The sequence below is a fragment of the Myxine glutinosa genome, chromosome 7 (assembly GCF_964187855.1).
Source record: "Myxine glutinosa chromosome 7, kmMyxGlut1.1, whole genome shotgun sequence".
In the NCBI taxonomy this organism is placed as follows: domain Eukaryota; kingdom Metazoa; phylum Chordata; class Myxini; order Myxiniformes; family Myxinidae; genus Myxine; species Myxine glutinosa.
The window spans coordinates 130,750,504-130,771,803 of record NC_136267.1 but is presented as its reverse complement, the minus strand read 5'-3'; the positions used below and the strand labels follow the sequence as shown (position 1 = coordinate 130,771,803).

At 46.2% G+C, this 21,300-nt stretch overlaps 1 protein-coding gene across 4 annotated transcripts in view; it reads right to left on the bottom strand.

Annotated features, from left to right (window-relative positions):
• PHF14 (PHD finger protein 14) overlaps positions 1-21,300 on the bottom strand; it is a 325,301-nt gene that overhangs the window by 94,230 nt on the left and 209,771 nt on the right. For all 4 annotated transcript variants that reach the window (XM_078782297.1, XM_078782296.1, XM_078782299.1 and 1 more), the window contains one exon: positions 244-350. In XM_078782297.1, coding sequence (XP_078638423.1) covers positions 244-350 — 107 coding nt within the window. The remainder of the gene's footprint in view (positions 1-243; positions 351-21,300) is intronic.

Here is a 21,300-nt window from a genome sequence, read left to right as displayed (position 1 = left end):
AATTATTGAAATAGCAAAAATGATGATTCCTGGAAAATAAATTAATGAAATCTTTTATAAATATTGATCTAAGGTTCATGGTAGAGTTGTGGATAAATATTGTACAAAAATACATTCATTAGACATCGGTGTGCTTTAATATTGTAATTAATTAATTAATTAATTAAAACCTGCACAATAATGGCTCACAATGGGAAACAGCACACCTATAACAATGCTGATAAAAAGAAGATTCGGACATACAGAATCGTACTCTGCTCGAAGGGTCTCCTCCTGCCCCTGCAATTGCTCCTTTAATCTGCGCTGTTCTCGAAGTCCATCTTGGATGTGCATCATCTGAAGATTGCGTTCTGGGGGTATTGACGGGGAAAATAAAAAGCACAAAGGGAACAATCTGAACCAACTGCTCAGCAAACAGCATGATTCCCAATATAATCCACATGGAAAAATATGGCTGCTATGGAGTCACAATGTTAGCAGAGAGTACTGCATTGTAGAGAATACGATCCTTCAGAAAAGAGAATGAGCCAGACATTCAACTCAGCCATGGCTGTTGTAAAATCAAATGATAACCAGGAAATAAAGTTGGTTTTTTAATGCTGGTACCCTGATGAGTTCCAGATTCCCAAAAATAAGCTTTATTATATGACTGTGTTCTGATTTAGAAGGAACTGCAATGTTAATGAATAAATTTGAACACTAATGAATGATCACTTAATGAATGTGTTAATTTTCAAAATTTATATTTTGGTGGCAAGACTCATTTATATTTTTGGGGGGGAAGTAGAAAATGCAAAAGCGTGCAACAAGTTCAAAGGGATACAGTACCGATAGCCGAAGTTTAAAATTACCAGAGATTTAAAAAAAAAACCCTTTCCCGAATAATTGATTGCATTCAACTTAAGAAGAAGATAGCCTTCAGATGAAACAAACTCCGTTAATTGCATCATTTATCAATTTCATATGGGGCATGAGCGTGCAGGGAGATAAAAGAGATAGCGTGAAGGCGCCATCTCTCACAGTTTATCAGCGTCGGGAAGGAAAGGGGGCTCTGTCCATGTGGCAGGCATGCACATTAGCGGGTGGGCAGTGTTGAGCAGAATGTTTAAGGGGTATGCTAAAGAAAGAGCAGCCCATTTACATCCGCCATGTAGCTTTTCACCATCACAATATAACGCATCACAATATAATCCAGGTTTGCAAAGTGATGTGACAAAAGCTACACTGTGAGCAGGATGAGAGATTCTGTTTAATGTGGACAAATACAAAACGATTAATTTAATGTCCAGCAATGCATGAAGGTATGCGTTCTCACAGAACTGGATTAGGGTTAGGATTATGGTTATGGTTGGAGCAGATAGGTTTCGGGTTAATTACCTCTGCCACCTAATGTGAGCAGGAGGATATGCTTTTACCCCTGTATGTTTCTTTGTCTGTGAACAGGATATCTCAAATGGTTAAGGACATATTAGGCCGAAACATGGTGGCCAGGTTGGATGTTTGACATGGAAAAATTGATTTGATTTTGGAGAAGATCCAGGTCTGGATCCGAGAATGTTTTAAGTAATTCTTCACCATTGAGTGATGGGACCAAACACTATATACAGCATGATATTTCAAAAGTTGTGGACTAGTTATGACAAAACGAGGTATATGATATGGTTAGGTGGCAAGACAAAGCCTTGGCCTATTTAGCATGATCATTTAGCCTTGGCCCGTTTAGCATGACCATTTAGCCATGGCCTGTTGAGCATGACCATTTAGCCATGGCCGGTTTAGCATGACCATTTAGCCTTGGTCAGTTTAGCATGGACAAAAGGACAACCGAGGCACTCGGAAACATGGTGGTGGGATGATGAAGTTGGAAAGAAGATTGACGAGAAGAGGAAGACGTTCAAGGAGTGGCAGAAGGCGAAGGGTATGGGGGCAGAAAAGGCAGAGCATGAAAGTTATAAGGCAACCAAGAAGGCTGCAAAGAAAGAGGGAACAAAGGCGCAGGAGGCATGTAGGAAAATGTTCGGAGAAGGCTTGGATTTGGAAGAGGGTCAGAGAGCGGCATTCAGGATTGCAAAGCAGATAGCGAAAGAGGTGTGATGTGATGGGGGTGAGATGCTTGAAGGATGAAGTGGGACAAATCATTGTGGACCCAGATGGAAATAAAGGAAGATGGAAGAGACATATGGAAATACTGTTGAATGCAGAACATGAATGGGATGGCAACATAGAGAGCAACCCAGTTTTAGGACCGGCAGAGAAGATAACCGAGAAGGAAGTTGAGGAAGCGATAAAAGCAATGAAGAGTAGAAAAGCAGGAGGGCCGACAGAAGTTGTGGGAGATATGTTGAAGGCAGCGGAAAATTGGGGTGTGAAGAGAATGGCAGAGATCTGCAATCTGGTGGTGAAAGAAGGCCGCATTCCAGTGGATTGGGAACTGAGTACCCTCGTCCCTCTATACAAGGGGAAAAGTGACCCTCTGGACTGTGGCTCGTATCGAGCGATAAAGTTATTGGAGCATGGAATGAAGGTATTGGAAAGGGTGTTGGAGAGGAGGATAAGGAAGAAAGAGAAGATTGACGAAATGCAGTTTGAATTTGTGCCAGGAAGAGGAACGACAGACGCGCTTTTTATTGTGAGGCAGTTGCACGAGAAGTACATGGAGAAGAGGAAGAAGTTGTTTCTTGGCTTTGTTGATCTGGAGAAAGCATTTGATAGGGTTCCACGTGAAGTAGTGACATGGGCATTGAGGAAGTTAGGAGTGGAGGAATGGTTGATCAGAGTGGTGATGGCAATGCACAAAAGAGCACGCACAGCTGTAAGGACGAAGGACGGGAACAGTGGTGAGTTTGAGGTGAAGGTGGGAGTGCATCAGGGGTCGGTACGAAGTCCACTACTATTTGTAGCTGTGGAGGTGCTGGCTTGGAACGTAAAGGAGGGTTTACCGTGGGAGTTGTTGTATGTAGATGATCTGGTGTTGATTGCAGAAAGTATGGATAGACTGAAGGAGAAGATGAACAAGTGGAAGGAATGTATGGAGACAAAAGGTCTGAAGGTGAATATCGGAAAAACAAAGGTGATGGCAAGTGGTAAAGCATATGGTGAGGTGGAAAGAACTGGGAAGTGGCCGTGTGCTGTGTGCAGGAAGGGTGTCGGAGTGAATTCCATTCAATGTACAATGTGCGCTGAGTGGGTTCGTCAAAAATGTAGGGGTTTGAGAGGGTCATTAACCAGTGTGGCAGCTACATTCAAGTGTAAGGTGTGCACAGAGGGAGCTGCAGATGGAGGAAATGTTGAGTTGGATCTTGGAGACAGCGTGACGCTGGAAGGTGTGAAAACATTTTGCTACCTCGGAGACATGCTGAATGGAGAAGGTGGATCAGACTCAGCAACGGTTGCTCGAGTGAGATGTGCAAGGAAGAAGTTTCGGGAACTGAGTGGCGTGATGACGAGGAGGGAGTGTCGTTGAAGCTGAAGGGAAAGGTGTATGCTGCATGTGTGAGAAGTGTTATGATTTATGGGAGCGAGACATGGGTAATGAACGAAGAGCAGCAACGAACGCTGGAAAGGGTGGAAATGCGAATGGTTTGGTGGATGTGAGGAGTATCCTTGAGAGAGAGGAAGACAAATGATGAATTGCGAAAGATGATGGGAATGGAGCCTGTGATGGATGCTGTGAAGAGAAACAGTTTGAGATGGTTTGGTCATGTGTTGAGGAAGGATGAAAGTGACTGGTTGAGAAGAGTGATGGAAATGAATGTGGAAGGACGTAGAGGATGGGGAAGACCGAGAAAGTCTTGGCTAAAGATGGTCGAAGAAGAAATGCGGGCAAGGGGGTTAACAAGGGGAGATGCAGAAAATAGGGCAAAATGGAGAAGATTGTCATGGGGACCGCAAGGCTAACCCCCGCTCTTGCAGGGAAAATGGCCTTAAAATGCCTGTTGTTGTTGTTGTTGTTGTATTTCGCCTTGGCAGGTTTAGCATGACCATTTCGCCTTGGCCGGTTTAAAATGACCATTTAGCCTTGGACAGTTTAGCATGGCTATTTAAGTTGAGCATGAGTATTTAGCCATGGCCGGGTGAGCATGAGTATTTAGCCTTGGAAGGTTTAACATGACCATTTAGCCGTGGCCCGTTTAGCATGACCATTTAGGCTTGGCCAGTTCAGCATGAATATTTAGCCTTGGCCGGTTTAGCATTACTATTTAGCCTTGGATGGTTTAGCATTACCATTTACTCGTGGCCCGTTTAGCATGGCTATTTAAGTTCAGCCTGAGTATTTAGCCTTGGCCGGTTGAGCATTAACATTTAGCCTTGGATGGTTTAGCATGACCATTTAGCCTTGGCCACTTTTGCATGCCCATTCAGCCATGACCCATTTAACATGACGATTTAAGTTTAGCATGACTATTTAGCCTTGGCCGGTTTAGCATGACAATTTAGCCTTGGCCGGTTTAGCATGACTCTTTAGCTTTGGATGGATTAGCATGACCATTTAGCCTTGGCAGGTTTAACATGAGCATTTGGCCTTGGCCAGTTTAACATGACCATTTAGCCTTGACCGGTTTAGCATGACCATTTAGCCTTGGAAGGTTAAGCAGGACCATTGAGCCGTGGCCCGTTTCGTATGACCATTTAGGCTTGGCCAGTTTGGCATGGCAATTTAAGTTCAGCATGAGTATTTAGCCTTGGCCGGTTTAACATGACTATTTAGAGCCTTGGATGGTTTAGCATTACCATTTAAGTTTAGCATGACCATTTGGCCTTGGTCAGTTTAGCATGGCTATTTAAGTTCAGCATGAGTATTTAGCCATGGCCGGTTGAGCATGAGTATTTAGCCTTGGATGGTTTAGCATGACCATCTGGCCTTGGATGGTTTAGCATGACTATTTAGCCGTGGCCCATTTAGCATGACCATTTAGCCTTGGCCAGTTTATCATGACCATTTAGCCTTGGCCGGTTTAGCATGACTATTTAGCATTGGCCAGTTTAGCATGACCATTTAGCCTTGGCAGGTTTAGCATGACCATTTAACCTTGGCCCGTTTAGCATGACTTTCGCCTTGGCCGGTTTAGCATGACCATTTAACCTTGGCCCATTTAGCATGACTATTTAGCCTTGGCCGGTTTAACACGACAATTTATCCTTGGCCAGTTTAGCATGACCATTTAACCTTGGCCCGTTTAGCATGACTATTTAGCCTTGGCCGGTTTAGCATGACCATTTAATCTTGGCCTGTTTAGCATGACTATTTAGCCTTGGCCGGTTTAACATGACCATTTAGCCTTGGCCGGTTTAGCATGACCATTTAACATTGGCCCGTTTCGCATGACTATTTAGCCTTGGCCGGTTTAGCATGACCATTTAACCATGGCCGGTTTGGCATGACCATTTGGCCTTGGCCGTTTTAGCACGACTATTTATCCGTAGCCCGTTTAGCATGACTATTTAGCTTTGGCCCGTTTGGCATGACTAAGCCATGGCCTGTTTAGCACGACCATTTTGCCTTGGTCGTTTTGGCACGACTATTTAGCCGTAGCCCGTTTAGCATGACAATATAGCTTTGGCCCGTTTAGCATGACCATATTGCCTTGGTCGGTTTAGCACGACTATTTATCCGTAGCCCGTTTCGGATGACGATTTAGCTTTGGCCCGTTTAGCATGACTATTTAAGCCTTGGCCGGTTTAGCATGACTATTTAGCCTTGGATGGTTTAGCATGACCATTTAGCATTGGCTGGTTTAACATGACCATTTAGCCTCGGATGGTTTGGTATTACCATTTGGTCGTGGCCCGTTTAGCATGACCATTTGGCCATGGCCAGTTTAGCATGGCTATTTAAGTTCAGCATGAGTATTTAGCCTTGGGTGGTTGAGCATGAACATTTAGCTTTGGGTGGTTTGGCATGCTTTTTTTTTTTTTTTTTTTTTTTGATATACAAGATGGAGGCTCGTGAAAGAGCGAAAATGGAACGCTTAAGTTTAGCATAACCATTTAGCCTTGGCCGCTTTCGCATGCCTATTTAGCCTTGGCCTGTTTAGCATGACTATTTAGCCTTGGCCGGTTTAGCATGACTATTAGCCTTGGTCGGTTTAGCACGACAACTATTTAGCCTTGGCCGGTTTAGCATGACTATTTAAGTTTAGCATGACTATTTAGCCTTGGACGGTTTGGCATGACTATTTAGCCTTGGACGGTTTAGCATGACTATTTAGCCTTGGCCGGGTCAGCACGACGATTTAGCCTTGGCCGGGTCAGCATGACGATTTAGCCTTGGCTGGTTTAGCATTACCATTTAGTCGCAGCCTGTTTAGCATGACCATTTGGCCTTGGCCAGTTTAGCATGGCTATTTAAGTTCAGCATGAGTATTTAGCCATGGCCGGTTGAGCATGAGTATTTAGCCTTGGATGGTTTAGCATGACCATTTGGCCTTGGATGGTTTTGCATGACTATTTAGCCGTGGCCCGTTTAGCATGACCATTTAGCCTTGGCCGGTTTCTCATGACCATTTAGCATTGGCTGGTTTAGCCTGACCATTTGGCCTAGGCCCATTTAGTATGACCATTTAGCCATGGCCGGTTTAGCATGACAATCTAGCCTTGGCCCGTTTAGCATGACAATCTAGCCTTGGCCCGTTTAGCATAACTATTCAGCATTGGCTGGTTTGGCATGACCACTTAGCCATGGCCGGTTTAGCATGACCATTTAGCATTGGCCAGTTGAGCATGACTATTTAGCATTGGCCGGTTTAGCATGACCATTTAACCTTGGCCCGTTTAGCATGACTATTTAGCCTTGGCCGGTTTAACATGACCATTTACCCTTGGCCAGTTTCGCATGACCATTTAGCCTTGGCCGGTTTAGCATGACCATTTAACCTTGGCCGGTTTAGCATGACCATTTAACCTTGGCCGGTTTAGCATAACCATTTAGCCTTGGCCGCTTTAGCATGCCTATTTAGCCTTGGCCCGTTTAGCATGACTATTTAGCCTTGGCTGGTTTAGCATGACTATTTAGCCTTGGCTGGTTTAGCATGACTATTTAGCCTTGGCCGGTTTAGCACGACAACTATTTAGCCTTGGCCGGTTTAGCATGACTATTTAAGTTTAGCATGACTATTTAGCCTTGGCCGGTTCAGCATGACGATTTAGCCTTGGCCGGTTCAGCATGACTATTAGCCTTGGCTGGTTTAGCATGACTATTAGCCCTGGCCAGTTTAGCATGACTATTAGCCTTGGCTGGTTTAGCATGACTATTAGCCTTGGCCAATTTAGCATGAATATTAGCCTTGAATGGTTTAGCATGACGATGTAGCATTGGCCAGTTTAGCATGATGATTTAACCTTGGTCCGTTTAGCATGCCTATTTAGCCATGGCCCATTTAGCTTGACTATTTAAGTTTAGCATGACCATTTAGCCTTGGCTGGTTTAGCATGACTATTTAGCATTGGCTGGTTTAGCCTGACCGTTTAGCCTTGGCCCGTTTAGCATGACCATTTAGCCATGGCCGGTTTAGCATGACCATCTAACCTTGGCCCGTTTAGCATAACTATTCAGCATTGGCTGGTTTGGCATGACCATTTAGCCATGGCCGATTTAGCATGACCATTTAGCATTGGCCAGTTTAGCATGACTATTTAGCATTGGCCGGTTTAGCATGACCATTTAACCTTGGCCCGTTTAGCATGACCATTTAGCATTGGCCAGTTTAGCATGACTATTTAGCATTGGCCGGTTTAGCATGACCATCTAACCTTGGCCGGTTTAGCATGACCATTTAACCTTGGCCGGTTTAGCATGACCATTTAACCTTGGCCGGTTTAGCATGACCATTTAACCTTGGCCGGTTTAGCATAACCATTTAGCCTTGGCCGCTTTTGCATGCCTATTTAGCCTTGTCCCGTTTAGCATGACTATTTAGCCTTGGCTGGTTTAGCATGACTATTTAGCCTTGGATGGTTTAGCATGACGATGTAGCCTTGGACGGTTTAGCATGACTATTTAGCCTTGGCCGGTTCAGCATGACGATTTAGCCTTGGCCGGTTCAGCATGACTATTAGCCTTGGCCGGTTTCGCATGACTATTTAGCCTTGAATGGTTTAGCATGACGATGTAGCATTGGCCAGTTTAGCATGATGATTTAACCTTGGTCCGTTTAGCATGCCTATTTAGCCATGGCCCATTTAGCTTGACTATTTAAGTTTAGCTTGACGATTTAAGTTTAGCATGACTATTTAGCCTTGGTCGGTGTAGCATGACCATTTAGCCCTGGTCGGTGTGGCATGACGATTTAGCCTTGGCTGGTTTAGCATGAACATTTCGCCTTGGACGGTTTCGCATGAATATTTAGCCTTGGTACATTCAGCATGCCTATTTAGCCTAGGCCGATTTAGCACGGCTATTTAAGTTTAGCATGACCATTTGGCCTTGGATGGTTTAGCCTGACCATTTAGCCTTGGACGGTTTTGTATGACCATTTAGCCTTGGCCGTCTTGGAATGACAATTTAGCCTTGGCCGGTTTAGCATGACAATTTAGCCTTGGCCGGTTTAGCATGACTATTTAGCCTTGCCCGGTTTAGCATGACTATTTAGCCTTGGCTATGTCGCCTTGGCCAGTTTAGTATGACAATGTAGCCTTGGCCGGTTTAGCATGACTATGTAGCCTTGGCCGGTTTAGCATGACTATGTAGCCTTGGCCGGTTTAGCATGACTATGTAGCCTTGGCCGGTTTAGAATGACTATGTAGCCTTGGCCAGTTTGGCATGACTATGTAGCCTTGGCCGGTTTAGCATGACTATGTAGCCTTGGCGGGTTTAGCATGACTACGTAGCCTTGGCCGGTTTAGCATGACTATGTAGCCTTGGCCGGTTTAGCATAACTATGTAGCCTTGGCCGGTTTAGCATGGCTATGTAGCCTTGGCCGGTTTAGCATGACTATTTAGCCTTGGCCCATTTAGCATGACTATGTAGCCTTGACCGGTTTAGCATGACGATGTAGCCTTGGCCGGTTTAGCATGACGATGTAGCCTTGGCCAGTTTAGCATGACTATGTAGCCTTGGCTGGTTTAGCATGACTATGTAGCCTTGGCGGGTTTAGCATGACTATTTAGCCTTGGCTATGTAGCCTTGGCCAGTTTACCATGACTATGTAGCCTTGGCCTGTTTAGCATGACTATTTAGCCTGGGTCCGTTTAGCATGACTATTTAGCCTTGGTCCATTTAGCATGACTATGCAGCCTTGGCCGGTTCAGCATGACTATTTAGCCTTGGCCGGTTCAGCATGACTATTTAGCCTTGGCCGGTTTGGCATGACTATGGAGCATTGGCCCGTTTAGCATGACTCTGCAGCCTTGGCCGGTTTAGCATGACTATTTAGCCTTGGCCGGTTTGGCATGACTATGTAGCCTTGGCCCGTTTAGCATGGCTCTGCAGCCTTGGTCCGTTTAGCATGACTATGCAGCCTTGGCCGGTTTAGCATGACTATTTAGCCTTGGCCCGTTTAGCATGGCTATGTAGCCTTGGCCGGTTTAGCATGACTATGTAGCCTTGGCCCGTTTAGCATGGCTATGTAGCCTTGGTGGGTTTAGCATGACTATGTAGCCTTGGCCCGTTTAGCATGGCTATTTAAGCTCGTCCCTCTTTGATTAGGATTTTTTGATTCAAACCCCGTATTTTGATTGTTAAATTGTCAATGTAACGAAAAGGGATGCTCATGTCTCATTGTCTCATGTCTTACATGTGACATGTGCAATCTTTCCAGAGACAGACGATGAAAAGAAGAAAACAAAACACCTAACGATTTCAAAGAAAAAAGAACTCACCCCAATTATTGTTTTGAACGGAGAGGAAAAGAAGCTTTCTCTGTCGGGATTAGTGCCAGTTTGTGTCGGTGGACAGTTCGAACATGAGGTATTATCAACTCAGGCCAGCTGACAAAGGTGCGCTAACCACTGTGGAAAGCAAACTGAAGCTGCTGATGTTTTTTGGCATTCGCCATTCATTGGAGTAAGACAATGTTTTGAGGCTTGACCCTTCCGCCTCTGGCTTTAACGAAGAGCAAATGTCCGAAAAGTCAGCTTAATTTTGCTTCAAATTATGGTTGGCATACCTTCATCAACCTCCAATTGATAAAACCTTCCATTGTTTAAAAGAGAGGTTTGAATCTTTTTTTCTTAAATTATGGTTTTGTTCAGCAATGGAATTTGATAATGTTGTAATCAAAGGGAGGTGCACGGCGCCACTCCCTTGATATAAGGGATCGTTTCTCTGCATGCAACTTGAACATAGGGACTGAAAATACGTTTCTCGGCTTCAACTGGACAAAATCGGCTGCAAATTTCAGAAGTAAATGCTTTGTACATCGAGGTAATATGTTCCAAATTTCAGCAACATCTGTTTCAACATTCCTGAGTTATATTTAGAAAACCCTCAAAATCACGTTGGTGTCTGTTCGTCCGTCCAAAATGTGTTGGCGCTCATATCTCAAGGGCCATACATCGAAACTTGCTGAAACTTGGAATATACATCGGCCAATAGGTCTAGTTAATGGCTTTCGAAACAAATTCCACCTAAGATCCATAGTTTTTGCTTAAAATTAAATATATATAAATATATATATACATAAATAAATATAGAACAAGTACAAAAAGTTTTAATTAAAACAAAAGCCGCGTCGATGTTACGCAATGCCTAGATGGAGCTGTGCCTATAACGTCGATGTTATAGGCACAGGACATTCCTATTGATTCGATTACTTGATGTTATTTTTGTGCAAAGTGAAAATATATCTCGGCAATTTCCCGTGTGTGGCGACGAATTTTTAATATATCTCGGCATTTTCCCGTCTGTTATTTCAGGCGGTGTATGACTGACCATGCCGCGATTTAAAAAATATATATCTTGGCAATTTCCCGTGTGTGGCGACACGTGAACGAAGCTATGCTCCTCTCTCCACATTATTGTGATGACGTATAAATTAAATATTTCATCGTGACGATTGTCATCAAATGGACGAATTTTTAATATATCTCGGCATTTTCCCGTCTGTTATTTCGGGCGGTGTATGACTGACCATGCCGCGATTTAAACAAAATTTATATATCTCGGCATTTTCCCGTCTCTTATTTCGGGCGGTGTATGACTGACCATGCCGCGATTTAAAAAAAAAATATCTCAATGGACTTGAAGTTACAGGCCTTTGAGAATTCATTTCGTTCTATAAAGGGCAACTTTCATCGGATTTTCTTCACGTTTTTTTTCAACCGAGTCAAACTATGTTAGCAACTGTGAAAAATGAAATGATATATCGAATTTGATTTGAAAGAAAACTGTGTGAGAGAGAAAGACACCACGGGCCTACAAAACAGGCCTCAAAGCTATGCGAGTTAATAAAATGGTGGATATTTGTTTATATGAAGCCTCTCCCACAATGGGTGGAGCTATGGTTCCCAGAATGGGTGGAGCTTTGAGGTTTTGTCTTCTCTGCAAGAACAACAACAAGAACAAGAAGAAGAACAACAACAACAGCAGAGGGCACTCTATGAGCAGCGTCTGCGACGCGGCTAAAAATATATACACACTTAATACCTCTTCAAAACATTATTACCCAAATCTAACGTGCTCGGTTAATGGCCTAATGGATGGCATGAGACTCCCAAGCTGGGGAGTGTAGGTTCGAGTCCCATCTGGGTTGAATAATTGTTTTCTTCTTACTTTTTGAAGTCTTTCATATAGTCTTCAATATAAATAAAGGGAAGCACGAAGCACCCCTCCTTTTATATGGGATCGTTTCTGTGTATGTAACTTTAACATTGGGCCTGAAAATTCGTTTCTCGGCTTCGACTGGTGTGTGTGTGTGTGTGTGTGTGTGTGTGTGTGTGTGTGTGTGTGTGTGTGTGTGTGTGTGTGTGTGTGTGTGTGTGTGTGTGTGTGTGTGTGTGTGTGTGTGTGTGTGTGTGTGTGTGTGTGTGTGTGTGTGTGTGTGTGTGTGTGTGTGTGTATATGTGTGTATGCATATATATATTGTTACGGTTTTTAGAACCTTCACTAGTAAATTTTAGTAAAAGTTTCCCTTATAAATGTTCCCCTGTAAATATCCCCATCAATTGGCTTGTTGAAGATCGCACCATAGTTAGTCCATGTACAACACGTAGCGAACCATAGGACCTCTCCGTAGTTATTTCATTATTATGTGTTTCAGTTAAGGACCGGTTCCCAATAGTTGAATTTGCGTTGCATTAATCAAATAAGATAGGTCCCTTTCAATTTCCCCAAATCGCCTCACCCACGCTTCAAAGTAACAGTCGGGCAGCGTTCGCTGCCCCTTGTCTTGGTTTGTTTGATTGCCCCAAGCCGCCATTAGCCATGCGGTCAAGCCGAGAAAGAAGGGGGCGGAGCCCCCAGAACAAGGTGTGGCACTTCGACTCATCATCGGAGGTGGAGTCAGCAAGCCCTCACCGACCAACCAGCATCGCGGTGAGCGAACCGGTAGGCGTGTTATCAGAGCTGGCGGCTTGATTCCAACACGAGCAATAAAAGCGGCTACGAGGGACTGCTTGGCCAGTCGGGTGAGAAGGTACCAGTTGAGTGAGAGGGTTCTTCAAGTGTTGCTTGAGAGAGACGCGTGAGACGGTACCAACGAGAGGGGAAGGACCTGGAGTGCGCGACGAACTGGCATCTTGTTCAAGGGAGAGAGCGTTGACACGAGCCATTTGTTATAGACGGAGCATCCCAGTCCCATCGCTATATGCAACGTACGCTCGCGGTGCCCGATACGCGCTCGCTGCCTGCCAGGGTTTTCCCGCCATGACACGAGTCGACTCCTGGAGCCGGACCTCGACACCTACCGTCTGCCTGGGCCTACTCGTCCCTTCTTCCAGTCATTCCTGCCTGCTATTCCCTTTCGTGTAAGTCTGTTTGTCTGTCCTGTTTGTTGTCCTGGGGAATAATATAAGACTGCTTAAGGCTGCCCTGTGTCTTCTTCTTCTTCTGTATATTACTTTCGTTTATTCTTTGGTTCTTTGGTTTTGTACATAATTAATAAATGTCTGGTATTCCTTACTTTGGTTTCTTCTTTCCCCCGATCGCTTTAGTCCCTTCTTCCCATTGAGTACCTGTGGCACGATTTGGCCAACTGCAATAGTTGGGTTTAGTCCTTGTTAACGGCTCGAATCGCAGATTGCTAAACCGCTCGGCAAATACCATCTTGTCCGTGGTTCGAGCGGTACTTGTCTCCCTGTTTTGCGGAGGGATTGGTAAAGGTATTCGGGAGAACACCTTGACCAATAACCCTGACCAATTTCACCCCGCAAAAGAGCATTATAAGTACCAGGACCAGAGATGGCCAGCTTAACAGGCCAAAGGGATTAACCCCCCCTTGCTAAGGGGAGTGCCGTCTCTGAGATCCGTAACAATTGGTGTCAGGAGTGGGACCTGGAACCTGGGACTAAATTCGGTTGGACAAAATTTTGGACACCAATTGTGCTATTGGCCGTAACAATTGGTGTCGGGGAGTGGGATTTGAAGCCCGAACCCAATTTTCCATCACCGAAAAAATTTGGTCAAAATTTTGAGCGGCCAAAATTTTATTTAATATCCAAATTGAGTCGTGCCATGGATGATCAAGGCGGTCGGATGCAGGTGGGTGAGATAGAAGAGGGGTTAAAGTCAACCCAGGACCCCAGGGAAGAGGTGGGAGTAATGCGGGAGGAAAGCAAAGAAGGTGCGGTAGCGGGGGTTGCAGGCACACGAATTGGCGGCCTCCCGTACGTGACGGCGATAGCCGGGCCCGCAGTGCCAATGGACGTCCCTCCTGTTCGGAGCGTCGTGCACGATTCGGGACGGGCCCCGCCCTGCACGGTCGCGTCCGCGCTTTGCCGGGCAAGGCGACCGGCCCGGTTCGAGGGAAGGTAGGAGTGATCGGAACGGCGCCCCTTGTGGTTGCGGCGTTCCGGCCGGGCAAGGCTGGCCCACCGCACATGGGAGCGAAAGGCCCCACGCCGGGATGGTGCTTTAAACCTTGGCCCCACCAAACCTCCTCCCCTGTACCGCATGCCGGACGGACCCAACCTGCAGGCAACCAAACCACCCGTATGCATTGCCCGGCTTTGCGTAGCCGAGCTTTGAACACGCATGGACGTACCGAGAGGCTCAAGTTTAATGGACTGTGATGATGATAGTGTTTTGATTCAAAATTGGGAATAGTGAATAGGATTGGCAAATTGGATTGGCAAATTTGATGGGCAATTTGATTGGCAAAATTGAAATTTGATTGGCAAAAATTGGATGGGCAAAAATTGATAGTGAGAGATGCCCGATGTATAGGGATGGTAAATCCACCATCCCTCCCATACCCGGGCACATGAGCAATAGTTATGGGGTTTTGGCTGTGCAAACTAGCCTGAGAGGGTTAGGATAAAATGATAGGAATTTAGAGAAAGATGACCATAGGTAACATTAGATTTAACTAGCGACATTGTACCTGTAGGGGGGGACGTAGCAGATTAGTGGATTATAATGACGTGGGGTGTGCAATAGTATAAGGGAAGACGGGAAGCACGAAGTTAGAGGGAAAACCAGGTAGATCAGATGATGCAGTGTGTTTGTGGTGTGGTTTATTGAATGAGGCATTGCGTATGGAAGTTCTTGCTGGTGAGCATATTGAAATGAGGAATTGAGAGGCAATACTCGTGGACGATGCAGTGTGTGTGAAGGAGGTGATTGAGCAGCGGTATTGTTAAAAGTGCGAGTGTGAGTTGCATTGAATGAATGAGCCTGGGAGGAAAGACGGGTGCACGTGCCACCAGGTGTGCAGGTGACACCAGGTGTGTGGGCACAGGTGTGCAGGTGAAGCACAGGTGAACGGAGAATGGTTGAATGGAATAGATGGTCTGGAGTGAATGGAGCATGGAGTGAATTGAGTATGGAATAGATGGAATGGAGTATGGAATGGATGGTGTGGAGTGAGTAGTGTGGAATATGTGGAGTGGAGTGGTTGGTGCGAAAGGAGTGGATGGGGAAGATGGACCCCTTTCACGAATACCCGGGGAGGGTAGTTTAAAAGTAGGTAGAGGGTATAGGTAAATTGTGGTTGGATATTGGCATCTGTGGTGTGTGTGGGAGAATAGTGTTTGGATGGGTGCATTAGTGAAGTGGAAATTGCTGGGCGTGTGGCCTGTTAGTGTGTGTATGGTTAAATGGGCACTCCATCACTGTTAGGATGTCGGCCAGGTGAGGCCACAGGTGGGCTCTGGGAGCCAGTAGAGTTGTTCAGTGGGGCCCGAGGATCCGGAGGACGGACCCGGGTAGCCCAGTGCCAGAGAGGGCACCGAGTGGGGAGAGTGCCATAGGGCCTTCCCCAGGAAGATAGGTTAGGGTAAGGAGCAGGTAAGCTCGGAGGCATCTGCAGTGGCGGAGGTGTGCAGGTGAGTAGACCTGCTGGTGAGCCGCACGACCCAGCCCGGAAATTGTGCGAAGGCACAGGGAGTTGAATCGGGGGAGTGAGACCCCAAATTGATGAGCACCAAGGTTTGTTCAGTGGGAATTGGTTTTTAGAACCTCATAGTGTAAGATGGCCAATGGTTTTGCAGGGAAAGACCCAGGTAGAGTAAAAGTGTTAAAATCATTTAGAAGTATAGTTAGGATTGAAATCCCTTCGCACCATCTGCAGCCACTCACCTGAGGTGATGATATGACTCCACACCATGTTTGTTGTTTGTTTGTTTTTTGTGCAAATGTTTGGAATGGTAAGACGCATCATGACGTGGGGGTGACATTGTGCTTGTTGTTCCATCTCTTCCTCCTTAGGAGGGATTGATGAGGAATTGGAATTGATGGCAACTTTGGATTAGAGGGATTGGTAACCAATTTGGATTAGGGGAGATATGGGGAAGACGAGACGATAGCGACGAATTTGTAAATGTGTAGAGTTTTGTAAATACGGGGTAAGGGCAAGGGTAGGGTAGGTGACCGGGGGGGGGGGGGGGGGGTGACGTACGGTAGGGGCAAGCTTTTTACGCTCGCTCCCATGCGCACCTCGCCTTGCATTGCCTTGTTTTGATGTGTACCCTTGTGACCTTGCTCCGATGCTTGCTTTGTTCCTTCCTTCCCCACTCACGGCTTGTTCTTTTGGGTCCGGGGGGGGGGGGGGTGGGGGGTGGGAGTGTGCAGGTAGCCGCACTTGTGTGCCCGGGCCGCCGCTGCACAGCCTGCCTGGATCGATACACCACCTTATGGACCGCACGACTTGCGGCCTAGCACCACCATCTGGACCAAACGCTTCTGTGGCCAAGCACCACACCCTTATGGACCCCACGTGTTGGGGCCTGGCCCCTCTGCTGAGAACGGCCATGATGGCCAGAGAAGAGTTGGCTTGCGGACCACGGTGAGGTGGACCCTTTTGCCCTACAGGTGGACCACCCATAGTTGGCCCCTGTGGGCCCTAAATAAAAATGGACGCGTTGTGTGCCTTTTTATTATTTACAAATAGGCAGCAAGCCACAAGAAAGGACAACAACAGGAAGAAACATCGGACCAGCAGAGCAGGAGCAGAAACAAGAAGAAAGGTCAACAGTTTGTGTTTTTTAAATATTTGAAATGTGTGAAATGAGCACTGGATGGTGCTTTGGTGCATTGTGATGCTCTTGTGCTCGGGGGTGCACTGCAATATCAATTGTGCATCCCCGGGCACTTGAGTATGGTGTATCGGTGCAGTGCAGTGCATGCTCTTCCTCTTTTTCAGATCTTTTCTTTTTGTCTCCCAAAATGACAGGTCCTGGGTTGCAGTGTAAATACAAATTAGTGTTTTGTAAATAATGCTCCCCACCGTATATGTGTAGTTTGCGAATAATTCCGTGATTCAGTTATTCTGTGGGTGTGTGTCTGTTAGGTAGGATGCAACGTTGCAGGCGGGACATACGTAGTTGTTTTAAAACTGTCGCACTCAAGGGTAAGGTTAATAGTAAAGGGCTACTACACCTGAGTGTCACATTAAGTAAAGTTAGTTCGGGTCGAGCCGACCCTAGAGGAAAAACGGGTGCTGTGTTACGGATTTTAGAACCTTCACTAGTAAATTTGAGGAAATGTTTCACTTATAAATGTTCCCCTGTAAATATCCCCATCAATTGGCTTGTTAAAGATCGCACCCTAGTTAGTCCATGTACAACACGTAGCGAACCATAGGACCTCTCCGTAGTTATTTCATTATTATGTGTTTCAGTTAAGGACCTGTTCCCAATAGTTGAATCTGCATTGCATAAATCAAATAAGATAGGTCCCTTTCAATTTCCCCAAATCGCCTCACCCACGCTTCAAAGTAACAGTTGGGCAGCGTTCGGTGCCCCTCGTCTTGGTTCATTTGATTGCCCCAAGCCGCCATTAGCCATGCGGTCAAGGCGAGAAAGAAGGGGGCGGAGCCCCCAGAACAAGGTGTGGCACGTCGACTCGTCATCGGAGGTGGAGTCAGCAAGCCCTCACCGACCAACCAGCACCGCGGTGAGCGAACCGGTAGGCGTGTTATCAGAGCCGGCGGCTTGATTCCAACACGAGGAATAAAAGTGGCTACGAGGGACTGCTTGGCTGGTCGGGTGAGAAGGTACTACCAGTTGAGTGAGAGGGTTCAAGAGTTGCTTGAGAGAGACGCGTTAGAAGGTACCAAAGAGAGGGGAAGGACCTGGAGTGCGCGACGAACTGGCATCTTGTTCAAGGGAGAGAGCGTTGACACGAGCCATTTGTTATAGACGGAGCATCCCAGTCCCATCGCTATATGCAACGTCCGCTCGCAGTGAACGATACACGATCGCTGCCTGCCAGGGTTTTCCTGCCAAGACGTGAGTCGACTCCTGGAGCCGGACCTCGATGCCTACCGTCTGCCTGGGCCTTCTCATCCCTTCTTCCAGTCATTCCTGCCTGCTGTTCCCTTTCGTGTAAGTCTGTTTGTCTGTCCTGGGGAATAATATAAGACTGCTTAAGGCTGCCCTGTGTCTTCTTCTTCTGGATATTACTTTCGTTTCTTATTTGGTTCTTTGGTTCTGTACATAATTAATAAATGTCTGGTATTCCTTACTTTGGTTTCTTCTTTCCCCCGATCGCTTTAGTCCCTTCTTCCCATTGAGTACCTGTGGCACGATTTGGCCAACCGCAATAGTCGGGTTTAGTCCTTGTTACAGCTCGAATCGCGGATTGCTAAACTGCTCGGCAAATACCATCTTGTCCGTGGTTCGAGCGGTACTTGTCTCCCTGTTTTGCGGAGGGATTGGTAAAGGTATTCGGGAGAACACCTTGACCAATAACCCTGACCAATTTCACCCCGCAAAAGAGCGTTATAAGTACCAGGACCAGAGACAGCCAGCTTAACAGGCCAAGGGGATTTAACCCCCCCCCCCCCCCCCTTGCTAAGTGGAGTGCCGTCTCTGAGATCGGTAACAATATATATATATAAATAAATATACATATATATATATACTGAAACGCAAAAGAAACTTACCACCTTTGAAACCTTTAAATATCAACAATAACACTGCGTGTAGTAAATGTGTGAACTTATTTGTGGACAATAGTGTCCTCACTGTCAGACAAAACGGTCACGGATGGTCACTTGAACCTTCAATGGTCACTTCATAGCACAGCTGTTGAACAGCCGTTTTGACTGTCAGTGATTAGCCAAGAGGTACGGGATGATTTTAATGAGCTGCACGTGATGTCTTGATATTGGCTTTAAAAAGGCCAGTGCAAAATGGGCATTTCAATCAACATGCCACGATTGTCAAGGGATCAACGGCAGCGTGCCCTGGGCATGCTGCAAGGTGGACTGAGCTACCGTGAGGTGGCACGTCGCCTTGGCTGTTCACACCAGACGATATCTGCCCTGGTGGACAGAGACACCCTCCACAACTCTGCAGATAACAGACCTCGATCAGGGAGGCCAAGAGTCACCACTGCAAGGCAGGACAGGCAGATGGTCCGAAGTCACCTGCGGGATCGATTCCGTCCAGCATCCCGCACTGCGGCAGAAACTCCGGGGCGTGCAAACCCACGGATCTCCAATGATACTGCACGAAGACGACTGCATGACTATGGTCTGACTGCCAGAAAACCATACAGAGGCCCCGTGATGACGGTTGCCCATCGCCGCAACCGTCAGAGATGGTGCCAGCAGCATCAGCGGTGGACCTTGGCGCAGTGGAACGAGGTCGCTTTCAGCGATGAGTCAAGGTTCTGTGTGGACAGTCCTGATGGGCGTGAGTGTGTCTGGAGAAGAACTGGCGAGCAATATGCCGATTGTTGCGTGTGTCAAGCCAACAGGTGGGGTGGCCCAAGTGTGATGGTGTGGGCAGCCATATCAAGCCGGTACAGGACGCCACTGGTGGTTGTGGATGGGAATCTTAAAGCCCAGCGGTATGTGGATAACATCCTGCGACCTCATCTGCTGCCATTCCTGCTAGACCACCCAGAACTGAGAACCTTTCAGCATGACAACGCTCGTCCCCATGCTGCTCACTTTACCACTGCATTTCTCCAAGGCGAGAACATCAACACCATGCAGTGGCCTGCGCTCTCCCCTGACCTGAATCCCATAGAGCACCTGTGGGATGAGCTTGGGAGACGCGTAGTTGGCAGTGCCAGGACACGGGCAGAGCTGCTTCAGACATTGAGGACTGAGTGGGACAGAATCCAGCAGCAATCCATCCAAAGACTGGTAGGCAGTATACGCCGACGATGGACTGCCTGTATCCAAAATAATGGTGGCCATACACGCTATTGAAAGGGGACTGACATTGCACCCTGTGCTGTTCTGTACTGTAGAACAAACTGATGAGATGGTGTATCTTGGTCAAAAACTTGACATGTCATCAATAAAATGCCAATGTTTCAATTAGCAATTGTTGGTTTGTTTTATTTTGAACTGTTACAATTTTATTACATTTCAAACAAGTGGTAAATTTCTTTTGCGTTTTCGGTCTTTTTGAAGTTGGTCAAAATGGTCAAAATGGTCAAATTTTTCGGTCAAAATGCCCATTTTGCACTGGCCTTTTTAAAGCCAATATCAAGACATCACATGCAGCTCATTAAAATCATCCCGTACCCCTTGGCTAATCACTGACAGTCAAAACGGCTGTTCAACAGCTGTGCTATGAAGTGACCATTGAAGGTTCAAGTGACCATCCGTGACCGTTTTGTCTGACAGCGAGGACACTATTGTCCACAAATAAGTTCACACATTTACTACACGCAGTGTTATTGTTGATATTTAAAGGTTTCAAAGGTGGTAAGTTTCTTTTGCGTTTCAGTATATATCTATATATATACATACACATATATATATACATACACATACATATATATATTGTAACGGTTTTGAGAAGTGTAACGAATTTGAGAAGTGTAACGGTTTTTGAGAAGTGTAACAATTTTGGAGAAAGTGTAACGAATGTGAAAAGTATGGATTTGTTGTGTGTAACACCCTCGTAATGTAAATAATGGTCGCAGCCGTCCTCCTAGTTAATTCCATGAAACTTACACACAGGCCACGATATATCTTTTTAAATAGTTTATTTCCTTATTCTATGTAGGCTAAATATGTGTTTCCCACTAGATTGACTCTGCATTGTATCAAACGAAACTAGAACGGGCACTCGGTAGAGCGCATACCTTCGCCGCAGCTACTGTTCTGTACTTGGTAAAAATACGATTTTGACCTTTTCGTGACCTTGACCTTGACCTTTGACCCGATTGCTCCCAAAATCTAATCAAATGCGTCCCGTATAATAACCAATCATCCCACCAAATTTCATGCAATTCGGTTGAATACTTTTTGAGTTATGCGAATAACATACACACACACACACAGACATACAAATAAATACACAGCGATCAAAACATAACCTTCCGCTTTTGCGAAGGTAATAAGCGTAGGCCCCTTTCAATTTCCACAATCATCTCCGCTCTCCAAAGTTCCTTTCAAAAGCGGTGCGAGTGGTGTTCAATCCCGCAAGCCGCCATTGCCCATGTGCTCATCTCGGAGAAGAGGGGGGTAGGAGCCGCCAACTCACAGGCGTGGCACGTCGTCATGATCAAAAGAGGAATCGGACAGCCCTAACAGCCAACCAGCACCGCGGTTAGCGACCCGGTAGGCGTGCCCTCGCAGCCGGCGGCTTGATTCCGCCCGGAGTAATAAAAGCGACTGGAAGGGACTGCTCCGAGAGATGACATGAGAGAGGACATGAGAGATGAGCTGTGAGCTGTGAGCTGTGAGATGAGAGACGCTCCAAACCAAAAAGGAGAGATACTTGGAGAGGAAACAAGCTTT